Here is a 20656-nt window from a genome sequence, read left to right on the forward strand (position 1 = left end):
TGCCGCTCCTGGAGCTCATGGAGGGCTTCCTGACCCGGACTTATGGGTGCAGGAACGCAGGGGCTTCTGGGGAGGGGCTGCTTGGTTGACCCAGCAGCAGGAGTGGCTTTTCCCAGACAAGAGGGCAGCAAAGAGCACTCAGGAGAGGAAAAGTGACACAGCTGGAGGACGCTGCATGGGAGGAAGGATGGGGCTGTACCGCCCGGAGAGGGCCCCAGGAGGTGTCTCTGAGCACGCAGGCAGTCAGGAGGTGAGTGGCTGCCGGGCTGCTTCCTCGATGTGAGGCCAGCTTGTTCTCAGACTGGGAGCCACAGCAGGGTCCATCACAGCTTTAGGGGGGCTTCTGAAGGACTTGGGGCTCTGGGGAAACTAAGGCAGCACCCCCCCCCCCAGTGTGTTCTCACCTCTGAGTGTGCCTGCACGCGTGTGCACTGAGGGGCTGCAATCAGGATGGTCCTTTCAATCCCTAAAGTCCAGGAATTAAGAGGCCCCTGGGATGGACTTGCTCAAGGTCACCAGCTTGGGCCGGACAGAGCCGAGTCCTGAGACCCCGGGGTCTGAGGCCTCTCTGCCCACCTCACCCTGTGCCCGCCCTCATCTCGCTGTTCTTCTCTCCTCCTGTGTCCCCCAACCCACATCTTCTTCCTGTCTTCCTGTTTCCTCCCGGCTTCTCCTAGCTGCCAACATTTATTATACACTTACTGTATGCCAGGTTCTGTGCTCAGCACCTCCTCGGTGCTGCCTGGGTTTATCTTCCAAAGGTCCCCACGATATAGGCATCGCGATTACCCCATTGTGTGGAGGCTAAAACTGAGGTCCAGAGATGCTCTGTCACTTGTCCCAGAGGACCCAGCCTGTCCCCCACAACCCTCTGTCCAGGGGCTCAGAGTCCACCCTGGTAGTTCTCAATGCTGGAAGATGGATAGCCACCGGGAAACTCAAAATCAAACGTGGCCCACTGCTGTGCCCCCAAGCCAGAGAGGAGCTCTCGGCCCCGCCGGGCAGAGCCCTGGCCTGACTGGCTGCATCCGGAAGGAGAAGCTGACTCTGCCTCCTGCGGGGTGGGAGGAAGCCCCTCCCAGAAGGTTGAAGAGCGTGGGTGTGGACGGCCTGGACACCCGGGAGGACGGAAGACGCTGGCACGAGAGTGTGGGAGATGTTTTATTGGCTTTCACTTTCCTCAGGGAGCCAGCGGCTCCCCTAGCAGGTCCCCACGGTGGAGCCGAGTGAGCTGGGAGGGATGGGTGCTTACTTCGTTTCAAAGAGATCTACATATCTACAGAGAGGATGGAGACCAGAAAGGAATTGGGAAATGGAATCATGAGGACCGGGCCCTCATCCCCACCCCACCCAGCCCACCCCCCACGCCAATGCATCAGAAACAGACTTCACAGGATGCACAGAGGAAGCCAGAGGTGTGGGCGGGCCCGGGGGGCCGGGGCTGCAAGGGACCTCAAGGGCAAATGCCACTGGCCTGTCCAAACCAGGCAGGAGAGAAAGTAAGAGGAGGAAAACAATTGAGAACATAACGATTGTGTCTTTGCCAGCCGTTCCCCCGATGCCTCTGGAAACTGGCGATTTCGTTTTTGAGTAAGGGCAAGAAGTGTCCTGCTCAAGCCACCCCTCCGCTCAGGGAAGGCCACTGCCCGGCCAAGCCTCGTCTTTGAGGACGGTGCCTTCCCTGGGCAGAGAGGGGCTGCCCCGGCCCTGGGGCTCCATGGCAGGGCCCAGAAGGAGAGGCAGAGCCCCAGAGAGGGAAGGGGGCTCCTGGGGCCAGGCTGCTGAGAGGAAATAATTGCCTCTTTCTGGGTGAGGAAGAGCTGCCTTCCTGATGGCTGGTGTCATGGGAGCTGGGGCATTTCTCTGGGGTAGCCATTGACGTCATTTCCTTAGCAGCAGGAGAGCGGGTGAGAATTCCCAGGAGACCTCGGCCTGTGTGGGCGCTTGGTGGAGAGTGGGCTCAGATGAGGTCTTCAGATGGCAGCAGTAGGCTCTGGCTGCTTGGGGTCCACCAGGAGCTGGGCCAGGCCTCCTAGGTCCTGCTGAGAAGCAGGTAGGGGAGGGGACCTGCAGCTCTCTCTCCCTTGGGGATCTCAGTTCCTGTTGAGACCCACAGCCTGAAGACCTCTGTCCTCAGGGTCTCTCCTCATCACACAAGATGGGGAGACTGAGGCCCAGGGGTGGGAAGGGCCAGCCAAGTCTCACGGGGAACTCGGGGGTTTTCAAGCCCTGGGCCATGGCTCTGCCCACCCTGACGAGCCCCGGGCTGCCTCCGTGCACTGCCGCTTGCTGGCCCTGTTTCTGGCTGAGCACTGGGTCTATACATTTCCGCGTTGCCTCTCCCACGGCAGGGGGACTGCGACATGGCCTCTCCCTCTCCCCGTGCCTCCCTCGGCTACCAAAAAGCTGGTCAGGGCGGAGCATCCCAAGGGCCCTGATGCCCCTGAAAGTCTCCCTTCTAGGGGGCAGCCGGTCCATCTTCAGGGAGCTCAGCACGTGTCTCAGCCTAGGCAGACGCTTGGCACTTGAACCCGGAAGAGTGTGTGTGTGAGAGAGAGGGAGAGACGGGTAGGGGAGAGAGAGGGAGACACGGGTAGGGGAGAGAGAGGGAAAAATGGAGAGAAAGAGGCCGGAGTTCAAGGTGGAGGAGCAGAATCCTTGGTCTGCAATTGCCAGGGAGGGCCTTGCTGCAGGGCCCTGGGCCTCACTGAGGTCATCCCTTCCTTGAGCAGGTGAGAAGGGTGAGACCCAGGGAGGGGGTGACACATGGAGACCTCCTGGGAAGGCCAGGTTGTTGGGTCTGAGACAGAATCATCAGGAGTAACAGTGGCCTCTATGCCTGAGAGCCCTGGTGCATGCCCAGCCGGCTGTATGGTCACCTGGTCCTTCTAGCCCCAGGCCCCAGCTGTGCCTCCCCCCAGGACACATTTTTGTTCAATGAGCCTTATCCCTGCCACGAGCCTGGGGGCTCCCCAAGCCTGGGCCTCCCCTGAGGACAGGGATTCCAGGAGGGCTCAGCCAAGCCCCACTTGGGGCCTGGGGCCAGGTGGACGTGCCACAGGAATCCCCCCATTGTCTCAGGACCTTCAAGGCCAGGATCCTGGGGGCGGGCCCAGGTCACACGTCGGTGCTGATGCTGCGGCTCCTGGCGAAGGCCTCCCGCATGGCTGAGAGGCGGTTCGGGTTGAGCGCCTGCAGGCCCCCGAAGCCCCCCGGGGGCAGCTCCACGTCCTCCTGGCTCACGCTCTTGTAGAGCACGCGCTCCCCGCCGTTCAGCACGTCCTCTTCCTCCTCCGGCGGCTCCTGCAGGAAGAAGGTGGGGGGCTCGCAGTGGGAGCAGCTGCGGCAGAGGGCGCGGGCCTGCGGGGACTTCTGGCTGAAAGAGGTGGAGGCGGTGGGGTAGAGCGCCGGCCCGTTGGTCAGCACCAGGTTGCGGTTGGAGTGCAGCGGGGGCAGGTGCGAGTGAACGGCGAAGTCTGGTTCCTCCTCGTCCTCCTCCGACTCGTCCTTCTTGCAGCAGTAGTACTGCGGGCAGAGGGACGGTGACCATGCGGCCGCCCGCTCCCACCCCAGAACCGACATGTGGGAAAGGCTACCCCTGACTGGGGAGGGGAGATAGGCACAGTGGGAGTGGGGTGGCCCAAGCCCAGGCCTGACACCTCAGCTGTTTAACCAGTGCTATGGGTCTCACTCAGGCCAGGCGCAGTGCTGAGCACTTCACAACGATCCACTCATCTCTTCCGCCCAGCAACGTGCAGGTGTGACTGTTATCTCCATTTTGCAGGTGGGGAGACTGCAGCGTGGAGGGGTTCGCAGCCCCACATCAGCAGAGCCGGGGGTCACAGGCACTGGCAGCTGTGTTGCCTCGCCCTGCCCCGATGGCTCCCCCTCATCTCTCAGGGAGACATGGGGACTCTGGATGGCCCTGGAGTGCAGGTGGGAAGGATTGCTCACTGTGACACTCCTTTTGGGCAGCTGGTGCCCTTGGCTAAGTCCCTTCCCGTCTCTGAGCCTCTTTATAAGCTCTGGGTGAGGGGAGTCAGGCGCATCTTACTGAGCCCCATGGTAGGGTCCTGCTGCCTTCTGCTGTGTGTCTTCTCTGCCACAGGGCTCTTCCCCACTTCCCGGGCCGTGACCCTTGTGGCCTTCAAGGGGGGCTCCCTCCCGAGGTAGGGGCACCCTCTGGGCCTCCCTGCCCTGTACCCTTCCCCGCCGCTCGGGAATACCTGGAGCCGGCAGTAGCACAGAACAGCGATGATGCAGAGCAAAATCACAGTCGCCAAGATGCCCCCGGTGATGACCACGGTCCCGGCTGTCATCCGCCCCCTTCTCCATCAACAGCCTGCAACACACGCCGCCAGCTTTAGAGCATCACGCTTCCTCACCACAAAAGTCACTCGTGCTATTCTAGAGAACTGAGAAGACAAGCTGAGGGGAAAAAAGCACCCCAGGATGTGCCTGTGAGAGGCAGGGGCTCTGCCTGGGATGGGGTGCAGCAGGAGCCCAGGTCCTGCTCTGCCTCAGCTGGCCTCTGTCCCTGCCCCTCTCCCAGCCTCAGCTTCCACATCCGTAGAAGGTGGATGCTAATAGCACAGGGTTTTGTGACACTTTTACAAGCGTGTCTCTCCATGCTTAGTGTAGCATGCTCTCAATGAATGGCGCCCTTCCAGCCTGGCTCTACAAGCTTGCACGTTTTTACATTTACCCAAATGCAGTCAGGCCGAACATATGGTTTTGTAACCTGCTTCCCTGCATTTTCATCTCACACAGTCACCATTATTCTGCCATATCCTTAAATTTTCTTCTGCAGCAGAATCTCTAACCCGATTCTATTGTTTCATGTAACTGACTCCTTTTCTTTAAAATGCTTAATTGTGGTAAAGCACACGTAAAATGTACCGTCTTCACCATTTGTACGTGTGCGGCTTAGTAGCATGAATTATATTTCACACTGTTGGGCAACTAATCTCCAGAATTTTTCATCTTGCAAAACTGAAAACCAATTCCTGCCTGACGTTTGGGCTTCTTACATTAAAGAAATATTTTTAGCAATGTTTTAATAAGCGTCTTTGTAGCTAAGTAATGGGAACCACCTGAACCTGCTTCAGTGGCTTTCAGGATACATTCTTAGAAGTGGGATTTCCAGGCCTAGGGACATGCCCTTTGCAAACTCCTTCTTGCGGAAAATGTCCATCAAACACAACGCAGGGAGGCTGGAGGGATGCTGTCAGTGGCTGCTGCATTCAGCTCATCCCTGTCCTGGGGTGTGCTGATAAACCAGCTCTCAAAGCACTCGGCTGGGAGCATTTGCTGATTTTTGTGGTGTAGATTTTCTTACCATGGCCAGTTTCAGTTCAAGCAAGGTTTGACAAGCGGCTTACAAAATTCCTGAATTCTTCACAATCACCTCTCACAGAGCAGTGGGAGCTGGCACCACTTCCCTTCCTCAATTTCCCAAGCCTCATTTTTTTTTTTTTCTTGCTGGGGTATGGGGTGGAGGAAGAGATTGGAGTATTTTAAAGGAAATCACAGAGCATATCACTTCACCCATAAATACTCCAGTGCAGCATCTGACGGAGGAGGATTTTTAAAAAATTACCCAGCCTACGTTTAGCTTTCTCCTGTCGTCTCTGAAATGCCTTTTTTACGGTTGGTTAGTTCAAATCAGGATGTACTTGCTTTTGGCTCCTTTTGCTCTAGAACAGCTCAAAACCCATTCACGCCCCGCACCCCCATGTTGTTTATTGGAGAAACTGGGTTGTTTATCTGACGGAATTTTCCAGGCACTGGAGCTGGCTGGGATTCCTCGCATGGCATTGAACATGCTCCTTTATCAGTGTTTCTCCTCTAAACTGGCTTCCTGTTGCATCACTCCCAGGGGCCTGATGTCTGCTGTCCCCCTCATCTTGACGTCACAATCAGCTAATGACTGCAGCTGCTCTCCGCCAGTTCTCCCATTGCCAGATTCCGGGGGGTCTCCCAGGCCATTGCTGCAGCATCCAGTGCATGACCTGCATCTGTTACTTCACTAGGAGTTACAAAGTAGTGACTTTCCAAATGTTATCCTTCTTTCCACGTTTATGAGCTCCAGTTCTTCTTGAAAAAGCTCTAAAGCACATGCCTTTATCATCTGTGTGGTTACCCTAGCATGCGGCCTGCAGAGGGAAGGCTCAGAGGTTCCGTTCCTCCCTTTAACAGGGATCAGAATGAGCTGGTGCCCTGAGGTTTGTGGCTGTGTGTGTGCCGAGAGGACGGAGAACAGGCCAGCCCAGATCCACACCTCTCAGTGAACCAAAAGTGACCCTGCCCCCTTTGCAGGCCCCGCGTCCCTATTGGTCCCAGCCTGTTGTCTGCCCCAGCTTGCCTTTCTACGTGGAAACTTGCCCAGTGCAATCTCACTGATTTTTGAAAATATATTTGATGCGTTTCAGTCCACTGCAGTCATGATTCTTTTTGATGTTCAAACGATCCCACTAGGGAGCAAACCGAGGCCTGGAGAGAAATGACCCGCCCAGGCCCCAGCACCAGTAAGATGAGGGATCTGGGTCAGGTCAGGGCTGGATCCGCTGCTACCATCCACCTTGGGGCCCCTGCCACCCTACCCCGACTGCTGAGCCCCATGTCTCCTCCACATGAATGCCTTGAATGCCACAGCTCCTTTGGGGAAGCACACACTGTGCTGATACCAGGTTTGGGGGTGCTGGCCCAGCCATGGCCCTCTTCTTTGTGCCCTGAGCCAAGAGGCTGGTGGCCACTTCTGAGCCCTCTGCTGCTGTCCTTTCGGCCACAGTTTATTGGGTTTGGGATGGACGTGCACCCCAGGCTGGGCCAGCCGGCCTCTCTCCTGGGAAATGGAACTAAGGCCTGAGACACTGGCCAGTCCCTGCTGGTCGCTTGACCTTGGGTAGAGACATGAGTGCTCAGGCTGTGGCCAGGCTGTAGCCACGGGTGGGGTTTTCAGCCACATGTTGGGGAGTCAGAAGGCGCTGGTCCCCGGAGGGAGCGAGGAAGGCCACAGCTGCGGGAGAGATTGCCGTTGTGGTCCTGACTCAGGTGCCGATCCCTCCCCGACACCTGCAGAGTGACTCCTGCTGTGTGTATGTCACCTACTGTGTGTATGTCACCTGGAGGGCATTTTTGCTGTTTGCAGCCAGGTAATTATGGCCCCACTTCATCAATGAGGGCACTCACACAGCTTGGGAGGGGTTGAGGGAGGTGGAGGCTCGTGCCCGAGTGTTGTCTGTGGTCATGCAGGGATTAAAATTCAGCACCACCCTCCACTAAGGGCCATGGCTGAGGGCCCACGGCTAGGGCTTACTGATAGCAATGGGGGCCACAGCTTTCCCATAGGGAAGCATGTGCCTGGGTGGAGCGGCTCCCACTGCTGTCAGGCTGAGACTGCAGGGAGGATGGAGACTGTAGGTGGCCATGGCTGGGCTGAGGTGCTCCCTCAGGGACAGGTACTGGGGAGCCATACAGGACACCCAGGCTAAACCCCCAACTGCCGGCCTGGCTTTGCCTCTGGTTAGCTGCAAGAATGGGCCTTCAGTGCCTCCATTCCTCTGCCTCAGTTCCCTCCTCTATAAAATGGGAGAACCCCAGGGGTTCTGTGGGACAGCAGCTGCACCATGCTCAGTGCTGTGCTGATGTTAGGACCGTGTCCCTCCCTGGGTCTGAGTCCTTCATCGGGTCCCTGAGGGAGCTGGCCCCGCTCACCGCAAAGCTCTCTCTCAGGTCTGAGATGCAGCTGGTCCCTGGCTCCGCCTGGCTGCAGCTCCTCTGGGCCCAGGTCTCCTCCAGCGGAGAGCAGCCTGGCGGCGTGACGGGAAGGGTGCCGGCTCAGGCCAGGTGCCCAGGGCTGTCAGCAGCCACCCTCCAACACCCGGGCTGGTCCAGCTGGAGCCTCTCAGCCTCGCTCTGCAGATACACGCCCGCCGAGGAGCAGCAACGCCCGAGACGGCGCCAGGTCCCAGGGCCAGGCATGGCCGACAGACACACACTCCGCTGGCAGCTCCACCAGCGCCCAGCCTGACATCAGCCCACAGTTCACTCCGAGCAGCTCCCAAAAACATGGCCTCCCTGGGCCTCCACCCTCCTGCCTCCCCTCTGCTCTAGCTGTGCCCCACCCTCTGGGATGCCCATCCCCCCCCCCGGACCTACCACGCCATCAAAGCCCAGCACGTGCCCTCCTCTCCCAGGAAGCCTTCCTGAACTTTAACGCACACCACAGAACTTCCAAACTTCAAACGCCAGAGCTGAGAGGGACCAGGTCCCACCCCTTCATTTAATGGGGGAAGAATACGGACCACCTGCTGCCCTCCCTGAGTGCTTACCTTCAGCCTCCTCCCTGGGGACCCCAGGACTCTACTCAGCTGTGGCCCAGGTGATACGAGCCTGCGGGGCCTCTGTCCTGCTCTACTCTTGCGGGTGACCTTGGGTCAGAGGCCTCTCCCTGGGTTCAGTTTTCTTATCTGTAAAATGGGCGTGGCAGGGTTTAGACACTGATTCCTCCCAACTCTGGGGGACTTGGATTTTTAATCGGCCCTGCCAGGAATCCAGATGATTTAGACACCCAACAAAGTAAGGATTATGAAAATGTAAACGAGCATCAAGTGATACGGCGATAAAGCCAGATGACACCCTCCAACGGTAGGCAGAGAACGGGAAGGGCTACAGACACTGTGGCTCCCAAGGATACTTGTGCTCTGAGAAAGCTGAGTGCCTGAGAGAACAGGGGAGGACTTGGCTGCTCAGGGTGGTAACGGATGGGGGAGGAACCGAGGGAAACCTCCTGGAGGAGGAAGCTTCTGAGCCGGTCTGTGAAGGATGGGCTGGGAGAAGAAGGAGAGGGCCTGTTGGTGCTGGGAACAGCACAGGCCAAGCCTCGGAGGCAGAGCCATGCGGGTCAGGCCCAGCAACAGCCTGACAGAGGCTACTCTGCCGCCTGCTTGTGACTCGAGCCCCACCCCTCTTCCAGCTCCCTGAAACCTCCGCACTGCCAGCCAAGGCAATTTGGCGAGAATAGCGCTGAATTGTTTATCTGCCCCCTGGGACCATAAATGGTTTTAAAGCTTTATAAATGGCTTTGCTTCCCTGTTCCCACCCCGGGTTTTTACAGGGACAGGTTGTGAGATGGGGCTCCCCTGTGCGTCCCCCACCCCAGTCCACAGAGTCTGTGGCAAGGGGGCCTGGGCGGGCAGCAGTCCCCTTCTGAGGGCCCCATCTCGTCTCTGTAGCCGGCAGGGAGAGCCAGCTGCATTTACAAGCTTCAGTTGTCTCCTGCGGCACCGGCACCGGCACCGAGGAATGAATGGCGTGGAGCTGGGGGTGGGGCAGGAAACACCTGGCAGCAGAGCCAGACACCGGCCTCCACCTGCCTCCCCCGGGAGCCCCCTCCCCACACCCGCCTTTCCCTGGCAGGAGACCCCCTGCTCACCACCATCTGGGCCACACGTCCCGTGCTGAATTTCAGACTCTGCTAGTTTTCTGTCCTTCTTGCCACATCCCCCTCACTTGCCGTAAAGCCCACGGGAACGGACCCCTCCAGAGCTTATTTATTTTGTGCCCCAGCCCCAGCCCCCGCCACTGCCTTGCATGGTACAGGGCCCGGGCGACGCTTAATGAAGGCTTCTGTCTGCCTCGTTCACCTGAGATGCCCAGCGCTCGCGGTAGGAGCCAGGGAGAAGCCAAGGCCTACATCCTCGGCACTGGCCGTGCCCTCTGGCTCATCCAGCCCCGCGCCTTCCAAACCAACCGGGCCCCAGGACAGGGAGCCTGGTAAACACACAGACGTCCCGACGGCAGTGCAGCCGCACGGGCCCTGCAATCTGATGGCTTCACAAGCAGCCCCTCTAACCAGGTGAGGCGGGCGCCCTCCACTTCCAGATGGGGAAACCAAGGCCAGGGCAGAGAGGGCCAACCCTGGGGGCCCAGGGCAGAGCTGGACCTGGAACCCAGGCTCGTTGCCTCACGATCAGACTCCTCCCCATGCCGGCGTCTCGTCGGGGGCTTATGGAGACTCAGAGCGCCTTTTCTCCACAAACACATCTGTCTGGTTACAAAGGCGCTCCCATTACCTGGAAGCCCAAGGGCCCCGGCGTCCTCGATCGGAGGAGAGCAGCCTGCAGAGTTCCTGTCTAGACCTCCTGCACATTTGTTCCTAATTTCATGCTCCGCGGGCTCCCAGATGCCTGCGTTCAGTAATAAACAGACGAGGAAGTGCTCGTGCTCGGCTGCCCTGTGCTGCCGCGCTTGGTCTCCGAGATGTTATCCAGAGCCCGGCTGGGGGTGGGCTGGCAGAAGGGAGTCTGCGGGGCCTGGAGGGCAGTTCCCAACAGCACCTGGAATGTCTGCCTTCCCAGCTCTATCCCCAGCTCAGCTGTGGGGGGAAGAGGGGGCAGTGAATCAGGCCCCTGCCCACCACGGGTTCTGAGGGGCTTGCGGTCTGTCTAGGAGGCAGAAAATGCCCACAGCAGGGGGACTGGTGCTGCTGGGCTTGGCACAGAGTGGGGAGCTGGTGTTTGGAAAACTCGCTCGTGCCCAGGGTTTGCCCCCGTGGTTGCCTGGATTCCTTGAGGGGCCCCCAGAAAGAGCACAGGGACCATGGCATTTTGCTGGCCACTTCTGGGGTTTCACAGATTTCTAGAAGCTCCCCCCAGACCCCAGCTGGAGAGCCCCCTGGGGTCAGTACCATGGAGGGGCTCTTAGGGTCTGTGGTTCACTGCCCAGCAGAAGCAGGGCACACAGTGTGTGTTTGGCACAAAAGTGCAGATGGTGGTGCCCAGGGGTCTCTGTGCTCTTAAAGAATGGAAGCTGTTTCCACGTTGGGCCAGCCGGAGCTGCTGGGCAGTTGGGTAGGAGTGAGGCAGGGGTGGGGTGTGATGGGAAGCAGTGGGTCCCTGCCTTTCTCAGGACTGTCACCCAACCATGTCAGGGGTTGTAAGAACCAGCATGGCCTCAGCCAGGCTTTGCGGGACTCTGTGCATTCATCTCGTCTCACCCTGGGACCCCCCAGCGTAGGCGGCTTTCCCAGGTGGTGGCGTGAACTGAGGTAAGAGTGGTTGGGCCACTGTCCAGAGCCCACTCCCTGGGCCATCGGGGAACCAGGGGGTCTGACACATCTCTGCAAGGAGATGACTGACCCAATATTTTCTAGGGAGTAAACTGAGGCCAGAAGAGTGAGATGATCCACTGAGCAATGGAAAAGCCGACCGGACAGATGCCTATCCTTGCTCCTCAAGGAGTCTTGCTGAAACTCAAAGCCCATCCCTGTCTGGAGTCCAAGCCACAGAGGCCACTCTCAAGACCAGTTTCAGCTGACCGGCGACCAGGGCGACCCAGGGCTGGAGCCCTGCCTGGCCCACTACTGGCATGGTGCAGAGCTGGGAAGGGGAGTCGAGGGGTGTTGTGGACCAGGAGGAGAGGAGCTGGAGCCAACGCCAAGGCTGTGGATGGCTGGGAAGCCCTGGAGCCATAAGCAGGAAGCAAGAAGCTGAAAGGACTAGGTGATTGTCCCCCCCGGCCTGGTCCCCACCAGGAAGTCACTGTCTGCCAACCTCAGGAACCGTAGGGCAGGACAGGGAGTGTCAGGATCAGGCCTCCTGGCCTCCATCATGGGGCTGTGCCAAAGCCTCCTGGGGGCTCCCTGGTCCTCAGGGGTCACTGCTTCCTCTGACCCAGTGGGCAGGGTCTAGCCTTCAGTGCAGTTAGAGGCTGGGTCAGGCGGAGCTGAGATAGCCCCCACCAGGCAGGGTGTGGGAGGAGAGGGGGGCCCCGGCTGAGGGCTGCCTGGTTGCTCCCTGGGCCTCCTGGAGATGAGTGGCTTGCGTCCCCGACGGGTGTGGCTGGGACTCTCAGGCTGGAGCTTTGGGTGGTCTGAGGGAGGCGGGGCACTCAGACCATCACCCCAAGAGTCAGGCCTGCCTCAAACCTCACCTTCTGCCTAGTCTAACTGACCCCACTTTCTCAGGCTGGGGTCCCTGAAGCTCTTTCCTGGGATCTACCTGGGAGCCCCTGGAGCAGATAGGGAAGGGACAGAGAAAAGAGAAAAAGGTGATGGGCGAATGGGGGGCGAGCCTGGGAGGGGAGGGGAGGGGAGGGTGGGAGCCCAGTGCTCACTAGGACCTCACTGCTGCTATCTGCCCAGGAAGCCAGGAGCAGCCACAGAGGCAAAGGTGAGAAGTCCCCGCACCCTGAGCTGTGAGGCTGGGCAGTGGGGAAGCCGGTGGCACTCCCTGCTTTGGCACTAGGGAATCGCAGACCCTGCTCAAAAATCACTGACCAGTCCCAGCCCCTTTCTGCTGAGACCGAGTCGGGGATCGTGGGAGATGGGGGAACCACTGGCCCTGTCTGGGGCAGAGCAGCAGGCAGTGCCATGGGGGGCTCAGACAGATCATGCTGGTGGGAGGCCTGGCCTGTGGGGCCCTTCTGTCAGGAAGGCTACCACGCTACTTAAGGACCTTGAACAGAAAGATTTGGGGAAGAACTTGCAAAAATAAAGCTTGAGTTGTGGCCGCTGCTGTCAGGCCTGGAGTTGCCACCTTTGGCTCCAGGTGCTGCTTGCCCAGAAGAGGGCACACCTGGGCTGCATGGCCCAAGGAGGTTGGATCCCAACTCTGGGGTGGGGGTGGGCTCAATGGTACAGAAGGATCTAACATGTTGAGGGATTAGCATGCTGAGGGATCTAGCATGTTGAGGGATCTAGGATGCTGAGGGATCTAGCATGTTGAGGGATCTAGGATGCTGAAGGATCTAGCATGTTGAGAGATCTAGGATGCTGAAGGATCTAGTGTGTTGAGGGATCTAGCATGCTGAAGGATCTAGCATGCCGAAGGATCTAGCATGTTGAGGGTTCTAGTGTGTTGAGAGATCTAGCATGTTGAGGGATCTAGCATGTTGAGAGATCTAGTGTGTTGAGGGATCTAGCATGCTGAAGGATCTAGCATGTTGAGGGATCTAGGATGCTGAAGGATCTAGTGTGTTGAGGGATCTAGCATGTTGAAGGATCTAGTGTGTTAAGGGTCTAGTGTGTTGAGGGATCTAGCATGCTGAAAGATCTAGCAAGTTGAGAGATCTAGCATGCTGAAGGATCTAGCATGTTGAGGGATCTAGCATGCTGAAGGATCTAGCATGTTGAGGGATCTGGCATGCTGAAGGATGTAGCACTAGCATGCTGAAAGATCTAGCATGTTGAGGGATCTAGCATGTTGAAGGATCTAGCACGTTGAGGGATCTAGCAGGTTGAAGGATCTAGCATGCTGAGGGATCTGGCATGTTGAAGGATCTAGAATGCTGAAGGATCTAGCATGTTAAGGGATCTAGCATGTTGAGAGATCTAATGTGTTGAGGGATCTAACATGTTAAGGGATCTAACATGTTGATAGATCTAAAGTGTTAAGGGATCTAGCATGTTGAGAGATCTAACATGTTGAGGGATCTAGCATGCTGAAAGATCTAGCATGCTGAAGGATCTAGCATGTTGAGGGATCTAGCGTGTTGAGAGTTCTAGCATGTTGAGGGATCTAGCATGTTGAAGGATCTAGCATGTTAAGGGTCTAGCGTGTTGAGGGATCTTGCATGCTGAAAGATCTAGCATGTTGAGAGATCTAGCATGCTGCAGGATCTAGCTTGTTGAGGGATCTAGCATATTGAGAGATCTAGTGTGTTGAGGGATCTAGCATGCTGAGGGATCTAGCGTGTTGAAGGACCTAGCATTTTGAAGGATCTAGCATGTTGAGGGTCTAGCATGTGGAGAGATCTAGTGTGTTTAGGGATCTAGCATGCTGAATGATCTAGCATTAGCATGTTGAAGGATCTAGTATGTTGAGGGATCTGGCATTTGAAGGATCTAGCATGTTGAGGGATCTAGCATGTTGAAGGATCTAGCATGTTGAAGGATCCAGCACTAGCATGCTGAAAGATCTAGAAGGTTGAAGGATGTAGCATGCTGAGGGATCTAGTGTGCTGAAGGATCTAGCACGTTGAAAGATCTAGCATGTTGAAGGATCTAGCATGTTGACAGTCTAGCATGTGGGGAGATCTAGCATGTTTAGGGATCTAGCATGTTGACAGATCTAGCATGTTGAGGGATCTAGCAGGTTGAAGGATCGAGCATGCTGAGGGATCTAGCATGTCGATGGATCTAGCATACTGAAGGATCTAGTATGTTGAGGGATCTAGCATGTTGAGAGATCTAGTGTGTTGAGGGATGTAGCATGCTGAAGGATCTAGCATGTTGAAGGATCTAGCATGTTGAGAGATCTAGCATGTTGAGGGATCTAGGATGCTGAAGGATCTAGTGTGTTGAGGGATCTAGCATGTTGAAGGATCTAGGGTGTTGAGGGTCTAGCAGGTTGAGGGATCTTGCATGCTGAAAGATCTAGCATGTTGAGAGATCTAGCATGCTGCAGGATCTAGCTTTTTGAGGGATCTAGCATGTTGAGAGATCTAGCGTGTTGATGGATCTAGCATGTTGAGGGATCTAGCATGTTGAGAGATCTAGCGTGTTGAGGGATCTAGCATGCTGAAGGATCTAACATGTTAAGGGATCTAGCATGCCAAAGGATCTAGCATGTTGAGGGATCTAGCATGCTGAAGGATCTAACTTGTTAAGGGATCTAGCATGCCAAAGGATCTAGCATGTTGAGGGATCTAGCATGTTGAGAGATCTAGCGTGTTGAGGGATCTAGCATCCTGAGGGATCTAGCATGTCAATGGATCTAGCATGTTGAAGGATCTAGTGTGTTGAGGGATCTAGCATGTTGAAGGATCTAGCATGTTGAGGGATCTAGCATGTTGAGAGATCTAGCGTGTTGAGGGATCTAGCATCCTGAGGGATCTAGCATGTCGATGGATCTAGCATGTTGAAGGATCTAGTGTGTTGAGGGATCTAGCATGTTGAAGGATCTAGCAGGTTGAGGGATCTAGCAGGTTGAAGGATCTAGCAGGTTGAGGGATCTAGCAGGTTGAAGGATCTAGCATGCTGAGGGATCTAGCATATTGAGAGATCTAGCATGCTGAGGGATCTAGCATGCTGCTGACCCACTCATTGTGTGGTTGGGTGGCTGTGCTCCCCAGAGAGGGGGCCTTGCCCAGGGTCACCGGGCACATCTGCTGCAGAGTGAGACACAGGCCAGTCACCCTGAATGGTCGTGGGCACCAAGTTGTTGGTAGAGGAGATGGGAGAAGGGAAAAGGACTGGGTTTCTGGATGCTGAGCTCAGCAGCCTCTCCCAGAAACCCCTGCTCTCCTGTTCTGACCACCTCGTGGTCTGAAATATTTATGCACATCCCTGAAGAAGCTCGTGGTTCAGGCCCCGTCTCTCTGTCAGGCCCTACAACTGTTGACATTGATGATTTCAATACAGCAGAGAAACCTGCTTTTCAACAAGTAGAATGCTCAGCAATACCCCCGGAAAATACCCCCTGGGAAATCCCGTGAGCTGGGGCTCCTGCCCGTGCCATCCTCTGTTGCCCCACTGGGGTTCCTGAACCATAAGTCTGAACAGGTTGCTGCCTCACTCAAACACCCTGCATGGCTCCCTATACCTCTTAATAATAATAAGCACAGGATCCTGTGCCAAGCACCACTATCTCTGTGCCAGGAGGGCATGGCACCCTTCACCAACGTCTCCTTCAATTGCCGGGACAGCCAAGGCAAAGATTATTATTATGCCCATTTTACAGACGAGGAAACAAGAGAGCCAAGGAGCCTAGCATGGGGAGAGAAAAGCACAAGGTCACATGGTGAGGGGTGAGGGCTCCAGGGGTGAACGTGGTGTGCCACATCAAATCTGATGTATCTCCTTTTCCTTCCATCCCCCACCCTCAGCTTGCCTGTAGGGATGGGGTAAACTCACCAAGGCCTTCCCTGCATCAGACCTAAGCCCCATGAAGGCAAGAACCTGGTTTCCCACTGCAGTCCTCCGGCCACCAGGGGGCGACACAGCACACACACACACACACACACACACACACACACACACACACACGCACGCACGCACGCACGCACGCACGCACGCGCGCACACACACACACACACACACACACACAGAGTAGGGCGGCATTGGTGCTGATTTCAATGCAGTGGGGGCCGCTGCCCACACTTGCACTGCAGGCCCTGAGTGGGCTGGGGTCTTGCCCTCGTGACCCCCACCCTCACCTAGCTGATCCCCAGTGTTTCCCAGGGGGCGGGAACAGCAGCACAGAGCTGTAGGCCAGGCCAGGGCTCCAGGCCGCCAGGAGAAGGCAGATGAGATGCACCAAGAACATTCTGGGCGGCAGTTTCCCGATCTCCCGGCCGTGGGTCAGGAAATGGGGGGTGGGAGGGTAGGGCCTGAAAACCCCGGGCAAGTCCCAGCTCAGCTGCCGACGGGGCTGGCTTTTTCTCTCCCTTAAAAATAACAATGTGCAGAAGTTGGGTTGGTAAAACCCTCTCTGCTGCTGGACTTAAGTTTCCTTCCTTCCCTTCCCTTCCCTTCCCTTCCCCTCCCCTCCCCTCCCCTCCCCTCCCCTCCCCCCTCCCTCCACCTCCCGTCCCCTCCCCTCTCCCTCCCTCCCCCTCCCCCCTCCCTCCCCTCCCCTCCCCTTCCCCTTCCCTTCCCCTCCCCTCCCCTTCCCTTCCCCTTCCCTTCCCCTTCCCTTCCCCTCCCCTCCCCTTCCCTTCCCCTTCCCTTCCCCTTCCCTTCCTTTCCTTTCCTTTCCTTCCCTCTCTCCTTCCTTCCTCTCTCCTTCCTTCCTTTTTTCTTTTCTTTCTTTTTTCTTTTCTTTTCGTTCTCTTCCTCAAACTGAGCCCAGCTCCTGGTCCCAGTTCAGGGCCTGGAAGGCGGACGGGAGGGAGGGCCAGGCCAGGACTTGCTGGAACGACCAGAGCTCTCGTTCAGTAAACAAATAACTTAGCCCCGTGCTGGGCTGGGGGCTCCCCGGTGCTTCAGTGAACCCTATAGGCACAGCTGGCACAGGCACTTTGAGCATCCTCATGCAAAGACGAGGAAACGGAGGCACAAAGAGGGAGGAAGCACAGGCTTGATGCAATTCCAGGCCTTTACCCACCAAAATGGCCCAGCACCTTGAGATAATGTTCGATAAAACTCCTGGATGCTCAGTAAAGCCCTTGCTGACTCAGCCTTACGGACAGGAGCAGACGGACTCTCTGCTCAGTGGGGACACGCCTGGAGTCCCAGGAGAGCCCCGAGAGCCAGTAGACACATGGAAGGCACCCCAGACCCCAGCCAGCAGTGTGGCCCGGAAACTCTGCCCCCAGCCAGGAATTCCAGCCCTTACCAAGGTCTCCTCTGCCTGAGGGGCTGCTGGGTGTCAAGGGGCCGACAGAACAGCATTCTCGGTCAGGACATGGGACACATGGGGCCAGGTTGAGAAAGAACCCTGGATACTACCATTGCCTTTTGTGAAGGAAGCTTCCGGGGATCCTGAGAGAGGTACCAGCTCTGAAGCTCCTGGCCCTGCCCCCTGCGTTGGCAGAAAGCCTCTCTCCTTGGGTCCCTCAGCAGGCAGGCAGGCTCTGGATAGGGCAGGGCCCAGCTACCGGGGCATCCTGGTCTGTCTTCCAAGGCCCAAGCCCGGACCACCCCACTCATGAGCAGCTGCCTCCCTTCTGGGTCTACCTTGCACTGCCATGACCACCCTCTGCCAAGCAGCTGGCCTCCTGGGGCTAGGGCAGCCTCTTCCGCAGTGGCAGGCACCTGCTATGCCCTGGCACTGGGCCCCTGTCTCCCAGCCCTCTCCATCCTGGGTCCATCACAGCAGGCTTTGTATTTACCTAGGCCAGGAACCAGGTGCTGTTCCGGATGGGGGAGACACCCAGGCCCAGCCTCAGGGCACTGGCCACCTGGGTGTCCTGTGGGGGTGGTAACTGTGGCTGAGATGACACCCACATTTTCCTGTTGGGGCCGTGCACACACAAGCTCATCCTGCCCCTCCTCCTGGCTTGTCTCCCCGCAGGGGACCCTGCTCGGCCTTCTCCACAGCCAGTGTGAGCCCTCCCTGGTCCAGTCCTCCCTGGTGCCCCCATAGCACCCGTCCCTCACATTGGGCTTACACCAGCATCTCCCGAATGCACTGAAACCTGGCTGCGGGCACTACCCTGCAGCTTCGGACTCAGGGGGGCGGAGAACATGCCTTTCTCCCAAGTGCCCAGGGGATGCTGATGCAGCAGGCGCGGGGAGCACACTGGGGGAGCACACTGGGAGAACCACTGTCCCGAAGGATGGCCCCCAAAGCAGGTCTGGCCCAGCAGGGGCTCCTCTGAGTGAGTCTTCACTCCTTGGGACCAACCTGACCCTCACCCTAGGCCTGTCCGTGTGGCCTCTGCCTCAGGACGGGGACCGCTCTGGGGATGCACCTGCTGGCCTCAGGGGTTGTCCCTTGGCCTGGGAGACCCCTGGCACCCCCGCTGACCTCTCCTTTCCAGGTGACTGGCTCCTTCTGGCCCTTTAAGATGGTGCCGGGCCTCACCTTCTCCAGGAAGCCTGCGTGACCTCCCTACTGCTCCCAGCCTGGCCCACCCTGCTTGTTTTCATTTTCCTTGTTTTTCTGGAGCTGCTCCCTTGGCCAGCCTCCCCAGGACACTGTGACCTCGTGTCCAGCTCCACGAGGGTGGGCCCTCAGCCTCACCTTGATGCACAGGCCTGGTAAACAGTGGGTGCTCCATAAATGCCTGTGGGCTGAGTCACTGGCTGAGGCGGAGCCCCTGGGAACCAAGCACCCTGGGAGGGCTGAGGTGGTGCCGTGCCCCTATGGGATTTCTTGTCTATGGGAATCACGACTGCAACTCCAGGCAGCAGAGATGCATCCCCCTCTGCCATCGGGGAAGTTTTGGGAAAGTCAACCTGAGCTCAGAATTGAGCTCGCCCCTGGGCGGCCTGAGAGGGAGGCCGAGGGTGTGTCCAGCAGCCACTAATGTCCACCCCACTGGTCAGGTGGACTGGCAGCCTGGAGCCATAGACGAGTGCCTTCCCTCTTCCAGGAAGATGCCCACGCTGGCTGTGCTGAGGGGCTCACACAAGAAGGGCGAAGGGGTGGGGAGGCTGAGCCAGTGAACACTGCCCTCTCCGGCCAAGGGCCTGCCCTCTGCCAAGTCGCAGCCACTCTCCTTGCCTTTCAGCCACCACCCTGGTCCTGCAGCCTTGCAGATAACTACCAGTCTGTGTCTACCCCAGGCCAGTGACTTCTTTACTTAAAGCACCATCAGCATCAACTGGGAGCTTGTTAAAATGCAGAGTTCCAAGTCCCACCCAGGCCGGCGGGGGGGTCAGAAACTCTGGGGGTGAGGTCCAGCAAGCCCCCGAGAGGATTCTGACCGATGCTGCTGGAGAGCAACAGGCTGACCCCGGGCTGCACACTCGAATCACCCAGGGCAGTTACACCTGCCCCAGACCCGGCAGCATCCCAGGCCACTGACAGGACAAGCTCTAGGGGTGGGCTCAGGAACCAATACTTGCACAGCTTTGCTGGTGGTGCCAACGTGCAGCCCAGGCTGAGGCCCTCTGAGTTAGGAACATGGAACGCGTGTGAGTGCGGTGTGCGCCTGTGCGGTGCGGGTCAGCAGGAAGCAGAGCCGCCCTCTCATCAGTCTTTGCAGGGACCTGGGTCATGCTGGGACCTGATGAAGGTTTCCCCCCGTTTCGCTGTGCCCATTCTGCAGATGAGCAAACAGCAGGGAACTGATTTGCCAAGGCAATGCAGCCAGCAGGAGGCAGACTCTCCCACGTCAGCATCTCTTCTTGCTCAGCCAACCAAGCAAAGTGATGCCTGGAGTCAGCTGTTTCCTCCTGTATCTCATCTCCAGAAAATCCTGCCCATTTAGTTCCCTGAGTAGCTCCAGAGTCCAGCATCTGTCCACTGCCATCCATACCCTCTGCCACCCCCAGCCCAGGCCACCTCCACTGGCCCCTCTGCCAGCCGAGGTCATACACCTGCTCCCAGGCCCTCACCTCCATGCCCCTGCCCCAGTGTGCTGATGCCTGTTGCTATCACCTCTCCCTCCCAGCCCTGGACACCTCTGATGCTGTGTCCATATCTGCCTGGGAGTCAGAAAGGCTTAGGCAGGAATCCAGACTCTCCCCATTAGCATCAGGGCAACCATGGCCTCAGTCTTGTCTCTGAAACAGGAGAATTATGACAATCTCCAGCTTTCCTCCCTCCTTTCCATGGCATCTGCTGAGAGTCAGCTGTGTGCCAAGCACAGCCCGGTGCTGGGGCCAGGGTCTCTGCCTCATCCTGGCCCAGGGAGATAGGCTGTTGGCAGGCTAGATTCGCACCCCAGCCCTGAACCTCAGACACTGCCCAGGGGCTGGCAGGGCCAGTGGCTTTGATGGCGCCTCACTGGCCTCTCCTTGGAATTTCCCTTCCTAAGTCTGGGCTGGGAGCTCCAGGGCAGGCCCGTCTCACCCACATCCACTCCCCCTCTGCCACCCCCAGATCCATGGGGCTGGCTCTCAGTGAGAGGAGATGACAGGGGTGGCCCGTGTGGAGCAGGTTCTGGGGCTGCGGGGACATTTCTGTGACTGTGCCAACTGGTAGGACTTCAATTATGTTTTAACAAGACAAGATCAGCTTGTGTAGACCACGCTGAGGTTTGGTTTCCTATCCCAGTGGCCATGTCCAGAGCTGTGCTCTCGGAATAGTGCCAAGGTTTCCTT

At 57.6% G+C, this 20656-nt stretch overlaps 1 protein-coding gene across 4 annotated transcripts in view; it reads right to left on the reverse strand.

Annotated features, from left to right (window-relative positions):
• Positions 1-1143: 1143 nt before the first annotated feature.
• FAM163B (family with sequence similarity 163 member B) overlaps positions 1144-20656 on the reverse strand; it is a 34644-nt gene continuing 15131 nt past the window's right edge. For 2 of the 4 annotated variants that reach the window (XM_004048824.4, XM_055351464.2), the window contains exons 2-3: positions 4227-4342; positions 1144-3525 (exon numbers count right to left, since the gene is read on the reverse strand). In XM_004048824.4, the coding sequence (XP_004048872.1) occupies positions 3118-3525; positions 4227-4319 (501 nt within the window). In that variant the 5' untranslated portion in view covers positions 4320-4342 and the 3' untranslated portion in view covers positions 1144-3117. Of the gene's footprint in view, positions 3526-4226; positions 4343-5338; positions 6841-8333; positions 8500-20656 lie in introns of those variants that run through there. The other 2 variants (XM_055351463.2, XM_063696845.1) reach the window with 2 other exon arrangements.

Source organism: Gorilla gorilla, chromosome 13 (assembly GCF_029281585.2).
Source record: "Gorilla gorilla gorilla isolate KB3781 chromosome 13, NHGRI_mGorGor1-v2.1_pri, whole genome shotgun sequence".
In the NCBI taxonomy this organism is placed as follows: Eukaryota; Metazoa; Chordata; class Mammalia; order Primates; family Hominidae; genus Gorilla; species Gorilla gorilla.